Source organism: Montipora capricornis, chromosome 12 (genome assembly GCF_036669925.1).
Source record: "Montipora capricornis isolate CH-2021 chromosome 12, ASM3666992v2, whole genome shotgun sequence".
Taxonomy (NCBI): Eukaryota; Metazoa; Cnidaria; class Anthozoa; order Scleractinia; family Acroporidae; genus Montipora; species Montipora capricornis.
The window spans coordinates 38,811,182-38,826,985 of NC_090894.1; the positions used below are offsets into that span (position 1 = coordinate 38,811,182).

At 38.2% G+C, this 15,804-nt stretch overlaps 1 protein-coding gene across 3 annotated transcripts in view; it reads right to left on the bottom strand.

Annotated features, from left to right (window-relative positions):
• The window catches only part of LOC138026541 (membrane-anchored junction protein-like), a 16,622-nt gene continuing 818 nt past the window's right edge, over positions 1-15,804 (bottom strand). For 2 of the 3 annotated variants that reach the window (XM_068873933.1, XM_068873935.1), the window contains exons 2-9: positions 15,352-15,403; positions 14,077-14,149; positions 13,163-13,297; positions 12,245-12,288; positions 11,481-11,511; positions 9,899-10,006; positions 637-685; positions 1-383 (exon numbers count right to left, since the gene is read on the bottom strand). In XM_068873933.1, coding sequence (XP_068730034.1) covers positions 344-383; positions 637-685; positions 9,899-10,006; positions 11,481-11,511; positions 12,245-12,288; positions 13,163-13,297; positions 14,077-14,149; positions 15,352-15,403 — 532 coding nt within the window. In that variant the 3' untranslated portion in view covers positions 1-343. The remainder of the gene's footprint in view (positions 384-636; positions 686-9,898; positions 10,007-11,480; positions 11,512-12,244; positions 12,289-13,162; positions 13,298-14,076; positions 14,150-15,351; positions 15,404-15,804) is intronic. The other variant, XM_068873934.1, reaches the window with a different exon arrangement.

The window sequence follows — 15,804 nt, forward strand, 5'->3', positions numbered from 1 at the left end:
TTCCAACAATCAAAACGGTTTTTTTTACATTCACAATCAATTTTTACATTACTTGATCAATAAATAACCATTTTTAGAAATTTTCTATTACATGACTGTTTAAAGGCAACTCGATAAATTTGTACAAAGTTAGAGCTTTTACAAACCGTACATCATGTTCAGTGCAATTTTCGCTTTCCTTCAAAGCTTTGCTCCTTCCAGCTTAAAACTATCGCACGTTGGTTTGAATTTATATCAAATAAATATGCTAAAAACAATGCATAAATATCTCTTTGTAAATGATTTAGAAATCCTCACTTCAGCTCATGTAGCGCACTCTGTTTTCCTGAGCAATCCATCCACGTCACTGCCCAAGAAATGAGCGCATGGGAGATACCAAAGCACTAAGCAAAAACGAAAACAAATTTCAACTGAGTAATATCACTGTGATGCTAAATTTAGTTTTCGTCAAAATGACATCTGCAGCTCAGAAATGAGAATAACAGAGATTCTCTGAAAATTCTTATTCTTATTATAATGATTGACCTGTACTAGAAAGGCGCAAAGCGGACATGATTAACAGAAGCGAAAATGCGTTTCTCACTCGCAAAGTTTCTCAGCTCTCACGCGCACATTAATCACGCGAGCTTCACATACTTAAAAACTCTCTGCAGTCCTGATGGAGGTTCCTCGCACTGATCAGAGTCTGTCAAAACAAAATCGATTTTTATTTAATTTTTTGATTTAAGAAAGAAAACTCAGATTAAGGTTTACATAGTTAATTGCCGAAGCCAGAGGCTTATATGGCAAACAAAGATCATACAGGAGATCAGACGAACTACCAGATGGCAAACATTAAAAAAATGACAATACAAATAAATATGCAATTAAGTATACGTAATTAGCCTTAAAGCTAACTATTATATCTTATGAGAAAGAGGTTGAAGGCATTATGAGAGGAATTATGGTTCATGGTTAAACGAAAAGTTGTATGATAGTTTACAAGGACTGAAAATAATCTCTGAGTTTCAAAGATTGAGAGAATTGCCCTTTTCACGGTTAGTTTTTCTCATTTGCATTACAATATAATGTCTGAGCATGTACGTGAGGCAATAGACCATATTCGTATTCTCAGTATTGGACTGGAACTAGCTTGCAATGGAGGCTAATGCGGGGGAATATATTAAAAAGTATTTGCATTTGAAAAGATTCCCCCGCATTAGCCTCCATTGCAAGCTCGTTCCAGTCCAATACCGAGAATACGAATATGGTCTCGGGCTATTTTGTAATTTTAACCCGAAATTGCCTCGCATCCACGTTAGATTACATTGTATTGCAAATGAAAAAAACTAACCGTCAAGAGGGCTATTGCGTAATGAGAGAGGAATATCATTTCAAATTCAGGGACCCTGTACTAGCAAAGAGAATATGGAGATGTAAGTTATCTTTCTGCCTTGTAAAATATTGACCACAATCAGAAATTAAGTCTGAAGAGAGTCAAGGGAGGAATGGGCAAGGGCTTTCTCATATGAAGGAAAACGAAACAAGAGACTTGGTGCTTATAAATATTGAATATATTAAGAATGTTTAATGTGCTGAATAGAGGGTAAGTATATGTGCACGTGGTGGAGATTGAGTCATGATTCTTAGGGCTTTCTTTTAGAAACGAAGGATAGGTTGTAGATGAGAGGGATATGTAGAGGCCCAAACCATAGAACAGTACTGTAGGTAGGGAATTATTATAGAATTATATAATGTGCATAGAATATTTGTAAGAAAAAAATACACGAGATTTGGTAATGATCCCGATAGATTCAGCAACTTTGGAAGAAAACGCTTTGATGTGTGGTTGCAAGGACAGGTTTTGATGGATAATGACACCTAAAAATCTTGTGTTTTCTACTCTATTTATTCTATTGTTATGGTTAATGATAGAGAGACCATCAAGATTAATTGTCTTCTCGGACATGTACAGTGAAAGTTAGTTTGTTAGCTTTGAACCAAGTGGCCAATAGGGAAAGTTCGTATAGTTAACGATATTAATTTGTTCCGAGATGTTCTTGTGCTGAAAGAAAACATTGGTGTCATCCGCAAAAAGTATAAATGAGAGGTAATTTAAACATGTAAATGTATAAAAGAAATAATAGTGGTCCAAGTACAGAACGCTGGGGAACACCACATCTAATCGTACACTTTAAATTAACATAGGAAGCAGTGGGGATTTAAAGGAGTCAATTTTAAGATATTGAAAACGAGAGTTGAGGTAGCTATGCATCCAGTTTAGAGGGGTGCCTCGTATACCATAGAAATTTAACTTCTCTAGGAGGATGGATGATTATTAGTGTCAAACGCCTTTTTGAGATCGATGAAGATACCTATAGTGTGTTCATTTTTTTCGAACGATTCAAATATTTTGTTAGTAAGTTCCAATGTTGCAATGAGTGTTTCTTTCTAAAACCATACTGCTGATCATTTAGTATGTTGTGACAAGTAAGATAATTCATAAGACGATGATACATGGCACTGTCAAGAATTTTGGAAAAGCAAGGTAAAATTGAGATGGGCCTATAATTGGTGAACTTAGTGCTGTCTTCACTTTTGAATACAGGAATTACCTTACTGATTTTGAGTCTATCAGGCACAATACCAGTAGAAAAGGAGATGTTACAGATTTGAGAAAGGGGAGATGCCAATAAGTCAATAGATGTTTTAATCACATTGATGTCAATAACCTGAATAACGTCCACTCCCTCACTGTTACTACTTTTAAGAGAGGACACTATATTAATAATTTCTTCAGAGTAGTGCGTGAAGTGAAGAAACTATCCACAAAATAACCATTCAGATATGATTTGTGGTCAACAGAAACATGGGGAATTTTGGCGCCTAGGGAGGGAGGGACCAATGTTAAACAGGAGCAAACATTTTTGGTTGAGGAGATCATTCGCTTTAGATAAATTTTCATAACACGGGGTCTTTTAGAGATCTAAAGGGGGGAATAAAATAAATATATGGGCAGTTGCTTTCACAGTAAAACATCTTATTTCTCGAGATTTTCAACCGTAAAGTGTTGGTCCCATACAAACAGAGTGGAAAAATAGCTACATTTGAGACAGAAAATGATAACACTTCCTATACAAGTGAAGTTATGATCCTGGCAGTTGTGAACGCAATTTTAGCAATTGCGTAGCGAAGCCTGAAAGATCCAGGATTTCAACGGGGTTTGAACCCGTGACCTCGCGATACTGGTGCGATGCTCTAACCAACTGAGTTATGAAGCCACTGATGTTCGTGGATTCAAGTGTTCCCGTGATGAATGAATCAATGATACATACGAAATGATATATGAAATGAATCATATATTGAACTGCGAGAATCCCAACTTCACTTGATTCATATGCCAGGATCATATATGATTCATTTCATGGATATAATTTCGTTCACTTCCACACGGTTACAACGAACTTTGTTTAAGTGTCACTTGGGCACTAAATGAGAAAACAAGAAAATAATAGGTTGGTTTTAAGGAGGGGAAAACCGGAGTACCAGGGAGAAAAACCCCTTGGAGCAGAATAGAGCACCGACAACTCAGCCCACTATAAGCAGGAATCCGGACCGGATTCCGGAATCCGGAGACGAGAAACCAGAAACCGGAAACCGGAAACCGGAAATTTTAAGAAAGTAATACTCAATGAAACGTAAATCTTTTTACGATATGCTGTATTTCCTATTTCCTACTGTAAATTGTTAAGGAAGGACGGAGGTCTCGGTCTATCAGCCGATAAGAACCAGTAGTTAACGTTAAGTTCTTGTGCATCAAGTAATCTAAGTGGAAAGCCCGGTCTCAAAGGAGACATCAAGTAAATTAATGATCATAATCGATAATTGTTTAGTTTACGTAAAAGCAGTGATGTTTGAAATTTATTAAGTAAACAAAGTTGTGTTTTATCGTCTTTCCTTCCTTTGATTACGTTCTAGCTATAACCGCTACCTCCAAAATAAGAGATATTAATATTCAAGACCTCGGTGTTTTCAAACTGCGAAAACATGGCGGAAAAACCTTCTTTTACGACACTGTGAACCATACCATATTACTATGCAAACTTCGTCATTACGGTCGGGGGGTTGTCAATCACTGGTTTTCGTCATACTTATCTGACCGGGTGTATCGGGGGTGGAAGCGGAATAATTGGATCTCAGTTATTCATTATTCCTTCCACTTTTTTTTCGATTTATTCATTACTCATTACTAAAACTTTGGTCGACTTCATTTTTCAGTATTCGTTAATCTTTACGGAAACTGTAAAATTCTTTATTCCGAATGTTCGAACGCTAAATATTCCTTACCCGTTTTCTTTTTTAAGCCGTTATTCATTATTCCGCTTCTCCACCCCAAAGGGTGTACACAATTCAAGTTAGTTCTATCAAGGCTTTGTCTTGGGACCACTACTTTTCTTGATTTATACTAATAATATTTATCGCTCTGCTAACCAATTCAAGGTTTACTTATTTGCTGATGATACTAATCTTTTTGAACGACGAACTGGCTAAAGTCTGTGAGTGGCTAAGTACTAAAAATTCTCGCTCAACACTGGCAAATGAAACTTTGTTATTTTTCATCACCCTTGTAAACGAAAGGCTAAGATTGATGTAGACCTGGGTCCGGTTGTTCGAAAGACGATTAACTTAATCCAGCATTAGCGTAAACTTTTGTTTGATGTTTTCAACTTTTTGGTAAAATTTTCTTTTCCTATTTTTGTTTTTCAAGATTGACTTCTTTTAATGTAAAGTTTTGCCGAATACCAGCGTTGAACAGCATTTGGGAGTACAGAAATAAACTCCTTGGTTAATTTTTAAGCTGGGATTAGCGTTAATCTGCTTTTGAACAAACGGGCCCTGATAATTTTTGACAATGATTTGAAGATGACGACCTGTCTCCAGCGTAAAGAATATGTGAAATATCTAGGTGTCTTGATAGATAGCAATCTTTCTTGGAGATACCACATTGATTGTATATCTCATTGAAATTAAGGAAGAGTGTTGGATTCCTTGTAACTGTATTGTAATGTGGACTGCCTTAGCTTGGTGGTGCCATCACCATGCTCAAGTCATGATATCCAGAATAACAAACAAGGCGAGATCCATTTTACAGTTTCCATTTCCTCAGAGTTAGTATTAAATTAGGCCTATTCCAACGCGCATGATGCGGAGCGGATTCATCAACTTCTGCTCTGTCAAAAATTACGTATTTTTGCCTTTCTCGACTCGAGTAAACCGCTTTTCTCTCCAAAATACTTTTGTAAGTGTATTCTTCACAACTTGATGCGGTTTTCTACTCCTATATGGCAGTCTAAACTCTACAAAATTGGAAAGCCGTACTCATCGACTCTAGTTCTTTGTTGACGTGCATGCATTGATGTGCTTTGACATGAAACTTGTTCCGGCTCTGGTTCTTCTTTTATCATCACTGGTGGTCTGCAAAACAGCATTGGACTATCCGGACAAACTCCTCTCAAGTCCCCCAAATCATGTTGGATTCCTGATATCGCCATATCTGGTCCAGGGAAGTTTTTCGTCTGGTAATCCATGTATTTGCATATTTGCTTCTTTGTCAAACCATGTTACGGGCCATTTAACAATCTTGTCACGGTCCAAAGCAAGCTATCTATTGTTATTACTTCTCATGGCTAGTGGTACGGGCCATTGTGTCAATCCAGGCCCGTGTAAATTCCCTTGCGGGTCTTGCAGTAAACCCGTCAAAGAAAATCAAGCTGGGATAGAATGTGAGAACTGCTTTCTCTGGTATCACAAAGAATGCATACACCAATCTTCAAAATCATACGAGGCTTTTCAAAACAACTCTCGTCTTACATGGATTTGCGTTTCGTGTTTGTTTCCAAACTTCACCACTACATGGTTTTCATCGCTGCTCGACTTCACGTCTGCAAACGACTTCTCAGCCTTGGAGAACGTCACGGAAACCTTTCCATCTTCCCCTTTTCGTCCACAGATGACATCATCTCCTGTTATCCTACGAAACCATACGTCAGATAAGAGTGAAAGGAACAACATCACATTTTTCTGCGCTAACATAAACAGTATTAGGGGGAAAAAGTTAGAGCTCCAATCGTATCTAGAAGTCGAAAACCCTGATATTGTCGCCTTGCAGGAAACAAAAATCGACGAGAGTGTTCTAGACACTGAAATGTTTCCACCGGAATTGGGCTATGCTGTATTCCGGAAGGACAGGGTGATTGGCGGTGGAGGTGTTATTCTAGCTATTAAATCATCTCTTGACCCACTTCAATGTAACAGCATTAATACTGAGAGCTCTGAGAGTGTATGGGCCAAGATACGACTGAATGGTCAACCGCATTACTTTTGTAGTTACTATAGGCCTCCGGACCAGCATTATTTTGAGCTATCAGCGCTACGTGAACAGCTCACTGACGTTTGTAAACTTCATCCAACTGAAAACCCACCGGCTATTCATGTGATGGGTGACTTCAATTTCCGCTACGTGGACTGGGAAACGGTTACCAACAGGAATGGCGGGGAGCTCTGTGATTCTGAAGGACTAGTTCTAGTCGACATACTGCGTGATTTTTACATGGAACAACTGATCACCTTTCCCACACGTGAAGAAAAGACCTTGGATCTCTTGATGACCAATCGACCGGGACTTGCATCAAATATTAGATCACCAGCTAAGTTCAGCGATCACGATGCGATTGGCTGTTCACTCGCCTGTGCTACTCCAGCTCAAAGCAAACCACGCCGTAAAGTTTACCTGTACGCCAAAGCGGACTTTGACAAAATGCGCACTGACATGACTCAACACAAAGATGACTTTTTTCAATCTAGCTCTAATGATAGTTCTGTTGAGGAGGACTGGTCAGCATTTAAGAATTGTTTGCTGAATTCGATCGAGAGGAACATTCCGTCAAAGTATGTCAGCGGCCGTGATAAGTTGCCCTGGTTATCGCCGTATTTACGTCGCCTAGTTCGCCGGAAACACCGCCTTCACGCAAAGTTCAAAAGTACAGGCAGTGCGAGGCTTCGCCACAAATGGCGCATGGTGAGAAGGAAATTGAACTCGTGTCTCCGTGTTGCACGTAACAACTATATTAATAGCGTTATCGGGGATGTGAAATCAAATCCCAAGTCGTTTTGGAAATTCATCGCTTCTCAACGTAAGGACAGCCAGTCTATGCCACCTCTTCAATCACAGAATGGCCATCCCTGAGAAGGCTTCGACTCTAAACCATTATCATTATCATTAATGATATCGTGGAGGTTGTAAGCCCAGGTACAGAGATTCGTCTCTTCGCCGATGATTGCATCTGCTACAGGAAAGTGAGCTCCATAGTAGACAGCGAGATCTTGCAGCAAGAAATCGATCGGCTGGCTGTGTGGGCTGATACCTGGTTGAGGGACTTTTCCCCGTCGAAATGTAAAACCATGCGGGTCTCCACAAAGACACGTAACAACATCCCGCACCTGTACCACCTCAAGGGTGCGGCCCTTGATTCTGTAAAGGAAGTAAAGTATTTAGGCATAACCATCACTCACAATCTTCGCTGGAATAAGCACGTCGCTGACGTCACCCGTAAGGCCAATCAAATCTTGGGCTTGCTGAGGAGAAACCTGTATTTCTGCGATCAAAATACTAAGGAGGCAGCTTATGTAGGCCTTGTGCGACCCATCCTGGAGTACGCCAGCGCCATCTGGGACCCTCCAACTCAAAACCTAATCCAGGAACTCGAGAAAGTCCAGCGTCGGGCTGTGCGGTTTGTTACATCAGATTATTTTAATTATGAAGAGGGAACAATTACACGTCAGCTATTGAAACTGGGCTGGAAACCCCTATGAGACCGCAGAGATGCAGCCACCTTATGTCTTTTCAACCAAGGACTTAACCAACTGGCGAACATTCCAACAAAGAATCTATACCAACCCTAAAGACATTCCCGCCATATGCATAATAAACACTTTAACGTTCCTTTTGCTAGAACCAATATTTTCAAATTTAGTTCCTTGCCTAGAGCAATTAGGCTGTGGAATAGATTACCTTCTTTTGCAGTAAATTCTAATTTAGACATCGCGGCTTTCGAGGTCCTAATCAAGGAAATGTAATTCTCATGCGCTGTGCATATATATACAAACTTGTAGGTTGCACTTATCATTAAAGTGAAGTGAAGTGAAATACTTGATTGTGCGGATTATAGCAGACCGTACAAGGATTGGGTAAGTTGTTGTAGTTCTCGCGGATTTTAGAGCTGCATGTGTCCTAGCGAATTTGGACTCCCCCGTGGACCCCCCCCTCCTCCCGCTCCATTGCAGTTTATTTAACTTTTTATCGAGGCAGAGTTCGATTTTGGATTGGGAAAACTGACCGGTGCCATAAAGCATAAATCTTTGAGAAAAAGACTTAGATCAGTTTATTTTTCAGTAAAGCTTGTTTAAGGAGGTTCGAAATAGTTTCTCTTTTTTTCAAACAAATAAACATATTCTGTCCTTAGATACAATTAGGGTAATCATATCAAGCCGAAATTTGGTAAGCCTGTTAAGTGCCCATTTCTCACATCACATTTTACTCCAAAATAACGTTACCATGGTAACGATATAAGGCATTTCTTTGAGCCTTAAAATCAAGATGTATTGTCTTTTTTTGAAAAAAAAAAATGGACGGTGAAAGCTTCACATTCAGTGTTACCACAATGTTAGAAATAATCTCTAAAATATTTTAAATTCAACAAAATCTGTTCGTCAGTTTCTTTTAAATGTCTCTCAACTTTTTTTTTCACCTACAGAATTTTTCACAATTTGAAAGACAACCGTTTTAAATTAATCTAAAATAACATGCCAGAAATGAAAAGAATTCACCGCGAGCGGTGGGCGAAATTAGCGGTATTTGTTTATTTTTGATGACCCATTTTGAATCGTGTGCCTTACGCGCGCACCTTCAGCTGAAAACCCTTTCGAGCCTGGTATTTCGTACAGTAGATGCGAATTTGAATTCCTTTCTGACAGAAGCTTTTAAGCGTGATTTGAAAATTACGCATTAGGAACTCGTTGAATTGTCGTGTTGGTTTTCTAATAAGGAGAAAAAGCAAAGGGCAGACTTAAGCTGTGGCCATTTCGTAAAGCTTTGTTTCTTTTTTGTTTCATTCTTCCTTCCATTTGATAGTTTCAATAGGGGCGCTTTCACAAAGCAGGTGCCACTTTCTGAAGTAACACCACTTGGTTGGAAAACCCATGAATTCTCGTATTTATTTTCAATAAGGAGAAACTGAGCAAAGTTAGACTTGAGTTTCAGTAAAAGTTTTTTACAACTAAAAACATTACAAAGGAATTTTATTACCTTAATCAAAAGGAAGCTTATTTTCTGGGGGGTCCATATCCGCCGTGACACCGCGGGATCCAGATTTTAGTGCTGCCGGAGCACACATGAGCGCAACAAATTGAGCTCCTCCAAAACGAGAGTTGGTAGAGCATTGCATCGGCATGGCAGAGGTCATGGGTTCCATTCCCCATGAATTTTTCACGTGTACATGTAGAAGAGACAATTCACCTTTATCACTCGGCGGCCATTTTGGAGTCCGTGGGGAATAAAGATTTTGTCTTTGCATTGTCTTTGCATTGTCTTTGCATTGTCTTTGCATTGTCTTTGCCCGTCCAGCCTCACACTGAATGAGAGGTTCGACGGGCAAAATCTTTGGTTTGGACATTGAATGATATGGGTCTATTGCTTAAATTATCCTGACAGTGCGAGAATCATTACGTCCTTTCGTAAACAACAGATATACAGTATGTCACCAGAATTCCGATCCACTCGCTGACAACTGCACAAATTCGCAGCCCTCTGCTAAGTGCGAACGGAAAACGACTACAGTGAAAAGAATGACGAGACACTAACCATCTGCATTCTCATCTTCTTCACTCGCCATTTGTTGTAATCTAAGAAATTCCTTCAAATCTCTCTCTTCGACATCGTGTCGGTTTTTCTGTCCATACTCGGTTACTACTGTGCCAAAGAACAACAATAATATTGAGCTTTTAGCCTCAAAAATAACGTGGTCTTTTCTGTCAGATCGCAGGAAAAGTACCTTTCCTTCTTGCCACATATTAGCTATTAACTACTTAATAACCTCGACCGTTCGGTCGTTACAGCAAATCTCAAACTGAGGAAGCTAGGCCGAGGTCTGAGATTTTGCTGTAACGTTAAGTTGTTTATTATATGGCTTTAAACAGAACGGTTTTAAAGAAGAAAAAAATAATTTGTAGAATCCATAATCGTCCCATGAGCATTACTGGAGAATAATGCCCTAGTGCCTAGCTGCCCTCAGCCAATCGGAACGCGCGTTATATCGGCAAGAAACACTAGCCATATAATAAATACACCTTATTCGAAGGTTTAACATTTAATACGCACGGATAATTTGCGAGTTGCGAAGTATTTTTCCCGCAGGGGCGAGGAAAAATGCGAGCAATGAGCAAAATGTCCGCGAGTATTATATGTTAAACAAACCATCGAATAAGAGATTTAATATTCCACTACAAAAAAGGTGTTATTTTGCTCAATTTTATTTGGTAAGAGTGTTTTGAAAAAAGATGGATCATCTGTCTTTCAGGGCGCGTGTGAACGATGTAAACAGTACAAAAAGCCAGCCAAAGATCTTTACTTGATTGGATAAACAAAATGACGAGTGACGTCCATCTTAGACTCACAACATGGACCATGGATATTCTAGAACTGTAGAACGTTTAGAGATTTTAGAAGCCCCAAAGGGATCGTTTGATATTGTCACCTCATCTGTGGCTATCTTCTATTTTAGAGTTATTTTAAAAAGACTGAGGGGCTTTGGGGCCTCTAAAATCTCTAAAAGTTCTAAAGTTCTAGAATTTCCATGGTCCATGTTGTGAGTCTAAGATTTCTAAAGCTCTAGAATATGTAAGGTCTTTTGGGGGTTCTCAAATCTCTAAAATCTCTGAAGTTCTAGAATATCAAAGGATCCCTAGCTCTTCTAACTAGAACAGTTCTAGAATACTGTATAGAACTTTCTAATGTCAAGACCTGCACCTTTATGAAAATTGTCTTGTAAGTTCCACTCCTCACCTTACTTGAAAATTGCGACACTAAGAAAAGCATAAACAGATACCAAACAAGTCCTTCTTGTTCTACTCAGGACCCCAAAATGAACAAGCAAATGAAAACCCCTTAACCCTCCCAACTAATTATAAGCTGGTAGACAAAGGGAGAAACCATTCATTTATACTGATAATACATGCAATGCACCAAGTTGTAAAATGAAATCCAGCTTCCACAATGTCTTAGAGAAAACCCCTGGAGGGAGGGAGGGAGGGTCAAGAACCAACACAAGTTCAGGCCATATCATTGGCATCAGTGTGACTCCAGGATTTGAACTAACACTGCGTTACTTTCCCTGCACCATCCCTGCCTTGCCTGGTAACAAAGGAATTTGTTTTATCATTCATACCTATTCTCTCCTCAGCAGCTCTGGCAGCAGGCTACAAAACAAGAAAAACATTGAACATGCATATTCATAGAGTTTGATGAGGATTAGAGGTTCAAATTAACATATCAAATAACAGTGGTGGGTAAAAATGTTCTTATAAAAATTTTTTTTAAATTATGAAAGAACATGGTAAAGCTGAGAGAAATAGAGCAAGAGACAAAACACTAATTTACAACAGTTGGCTTTCAGGTAATGTTTTCCTCCTTATGCATGCCTCGCTGCCTCACATATTGTAAAATTCGCTAAAAAAACAAAGAAGTTCTGAAATGTTTGCAATTCCGTGTTTTCAGAGATTCTGGCATATTTCACCAATCACATTTGTAAGCTTTTTGTGTGAAATGGATGTCCAGTTGAGTAAGCAAATTTACTACTCTTTAGCTTGACCTTTGAATTAGTAAGATTTTTGCTGTTCTTCTAAATTGAAGAGAGAGGGTAAATCAGTCAAACGGAAAAGGTTGTGAAAGAGATTACTGTGCATGTACCGGTAATTTCAGTTTTCCTTGTTGATTAAAATATTGTTGGTTATTGTTTGCAAAGCTTGTTTGTTTACTGTTGTCAGCTCAGAGGTGTTTGATCATTGTAAACTGTATCTTAGTCATTAATGACGATTAATTTTGTACTTTATGCAGGAGCATATAATTATTTCCATACATGCTATAGTATATTGCTTTCTGGGGTTAGAAACGGAAGCTCCGCTTTTAGGCTTGGCTAAATCTATACATTACCTCTGTTGGTTCATTTAATTGTTCAGTCCCTGACAAATGCCTCTCTAGAAATTACAAACAAATAAACACTTTTTAGTCTCCGTTTTCACATGACGTCACGGCCACCACACTGGTGACCCCAAACAAAGAAACAGTGGCCATCTTGGTGTCCCAACCCAATCCTGTGGGAAGTGAACTCTATTATTATGAAAACGTTTTCTTTTATTGAAAAACATGGCTGTTGATCACGTGAGTGCAAATCAACAATAGAAGAGGAGGTCACCTAACATTATCATCAACTGGTGTTAACTACAGCTTTTTGACAATTTGTTCTTTTTCAGTATTAGAAGGCTTAATGCATATACTTGAAATGCTGCTTTGAAGCATATTAACGCAGTATCAAGTGTTAATGGACTCTCAGCCTTTTAGTGATGGCACGTAGCTCAAGAAAGCTAATAATTATTTGGAGTAACGTATAAACATTAGTGTAGGATAGTTCAAGGCAGTCATTCGTCTGACTATTGGGAGAAATTAAAATTTTAAGAATTAGGTTTTTAATATGTTTGACGAGAGAGATTGTAGGGACCTTTAGATTGGAGGACAAGGAAGACTACCAGTACGTGTTTTCCGTTCTGAGCACGCGCACTTTGAAAAATGTCAGCCTCCATATCTTATGTGTACGCTCAGTATGTGTATGCTACTTGTACTGGTAGTCATCCTCATCCTCATCCTCAAGGCCCCTTGCGTTTCGTCAGAGATGTACAACACCATTGCCTTCTTTATTTATGTCTTAGATAGATGTTTTTCCCATTAACATTTGGTCATTATAACTTCAAAATTTTGTGGCCCTTGTAAAACAGTTGTAAGCAAAGAATACATGAAATAAATCAGTGAATAACAAGTTTGCCAATATCAATAATAATGATTATTTTTTTGCACCTGTGTGATTTGTAGCAGGTCTTTGAAGTGTCTGTCTCTCCTCCACATACAAGGTATATGAATAAGGGTGAGCATCAAGGGACTGACCATGTTGAGAAAACAATACTTTCTCACTTGTCTCCCAATGAGTTTTGTCAAAAAAAGCTAAGAATCAGTTTAACTTGACGTGAATAAATAAAACTTAAAGCAAAATGATGAGCAAAATAGTGAATTCAAAGCCTGATTTTTCTTTTCATTGCTTAATCAAATCAATGCACAACTAAATAAATTAAATAAATAAAAGTAAATTACATGAATCTAACTTATGCATTACAAGTTTGGGAACAAAGGAAGTCCTGATAAATGTTTAGAAAAAACATATTGAAATATAAAAGGTAAAGATCACATTAATCTCTAAATTGGATTACACAATGAGCTCAATAATGCACACATTTTGATTGGTCCTCACAGATGCGTTACTGACATCATCATCAAAAACTCTTAATTCTTTATTATATAAATGATATTGTCTTGTGTGCCACTTTTTTGTCCTTACCACATTTTCTCTCACACACAGCAATGTGGAATGACTGTCAAATTATTTATCATACTAATACACAGTGATATATGATAAAAAATAAAATACAGATATTTGCAACAACATAAAAAAAAATTGAACATCACTGCAGTAAGCAGTTGAAAGGAACACCTTTCATTTTGTTATTTCAAACATTTACACCTTGTCCATGGAGGGTTCTCAATGAAGGATGTATTGTACTGTATAAAATGGATTTCCCTACATGTATGCCTACCCCGAAATATCACTTTCTGGAAGTGTTTAAAGGTTGTATTTTAAGGCTCCTTGTAGTCAAGGACCCTATCATACATAACTGTAAATTATAAAATACTGAAGTAAAGAAATGTGAAAAGGATACAAGGATATACAACAAAACTGTCTGTCTGCACAGGCATTAAAACATCTGAATTTAATATGGCACAGACTACTCTCTGAAAAAATGAAAAGTCAGTTTTTTAGTACAGCAAAAAATAAATTTGAGGTATATTGCAGCAAGATGCAAATTGTGTTTAGTTTTGTTTTCTGAGGTTTTTCACCCAGACTTGATTGACCAGTTCTCTACAGTGATGTGATTCAAGGTCCAATAACACAGCCGTCCAGGGAACAATAATAATAATTATTATTATTACACTGTATTTACTTAATTGTAATACAGTACTTGCATAGTAAGTAAGAAGATGAGATAGAGATGGGTGCTAGCAACATTCATCCCACATTTCAAATTCTATAAGCAACTGAAATAACCAGTTTCCCTTCAAAGAAATATATTACATACAGAAATAATTTCTTGCTAGTGGGATTTAAAATGGGAAGGAATCACGGTTAAAAAAAGGTTCTTACAGAAAAAGACGGTAGCACTTTCGTTAATATTTACAAGTCGCATTACATAACTTCCGTTTTGAAATTACAATTAATAGACTACTTATAAATGTAACTTTAGTTTATGCATAAACAGAAAGTGACTAAGTTGGGATCTCTAAAATTACACTTACCCAAATGTGACTAAGATGGGGTCTATAATTGGCCATAAAATAGATTATAAGGTATAGGGGTTCTGAGAGGTAAGCGGCACATACTCAACAAACATTGACCCAAGTACCCCCCCCCCCCCCCTAACCCTAACCCTCTGCCTCCTCCCCCTCCCCTCCACCTTCCCCCTTCTGGTTACTCTACTTAAACCAGCTTCAAAGTTAAATTTTTTAAACCCCTGCCTGTGATTTTTTATTTACTCCATTTTGAGCAGTGAGGAAGCATTGGAAGTGAACATGCAAGTGAACCGTTCGAGCTAGTCAACCCAAGTCATTAATAAATTACCACAGAAAGGAGGGCCACAACACCAGGCATTCCATCTTGCTAAGAAACATTGACAAGAAAATGGTTTTGTTATTTCTCATCTCATTTTGCTTCCTATGCTGTTAATTCTGCACTGCTACTATTTCCTATTTGGGATTAACTGTTGAATACCCAGCCACTTGTTTGCATACGAAATAATACTGTGCACTGTTATCTTCCTTGTTCGTCAAAGAATGCTGCTGCAAGAACAAGATACACGTAGTGGCCAGGTATTCTGCAGTTATTCCTCCTATTCTCCCAGGCTATGGTCTGCCACAAGAAAATATCAAAGAAGCCATACCTCTAGATCCTTGTGGTTTTTCTCCTCTCTACACAACTTTCTGATATTTTCCCTATTTCATTACCAAATAAAAAGAAATTGTTCTTACTTATGGGAATAATCTTACTGAGGCAGATGGCCTATTAAAGTTGGTGACCAGCAACCAATAATTCTGAGAAGTGGTATCACTGGTAGACAGATAAAACCCTACTAGCCCCATGACTTTTGACACTTTTTAGCATACTAACTCAGAAGCCGGCTTGAATTCATTTGCCAAATGAACATTTTTAGCTTTTTCTAACCCGAGGAGATGAAAAATGTTCAATGTAGCTACATTCAGCTTACTGATTTGATTGATAAAAAAGGACAAGATGTTATTGATTGACTGCCAAACTGAAAAGAGGACTAGTAAAATTAAGCGTCCTCTGAATATTCATCAGGTATTAAGGACGGTGCCTACTATTGTTATTGCGC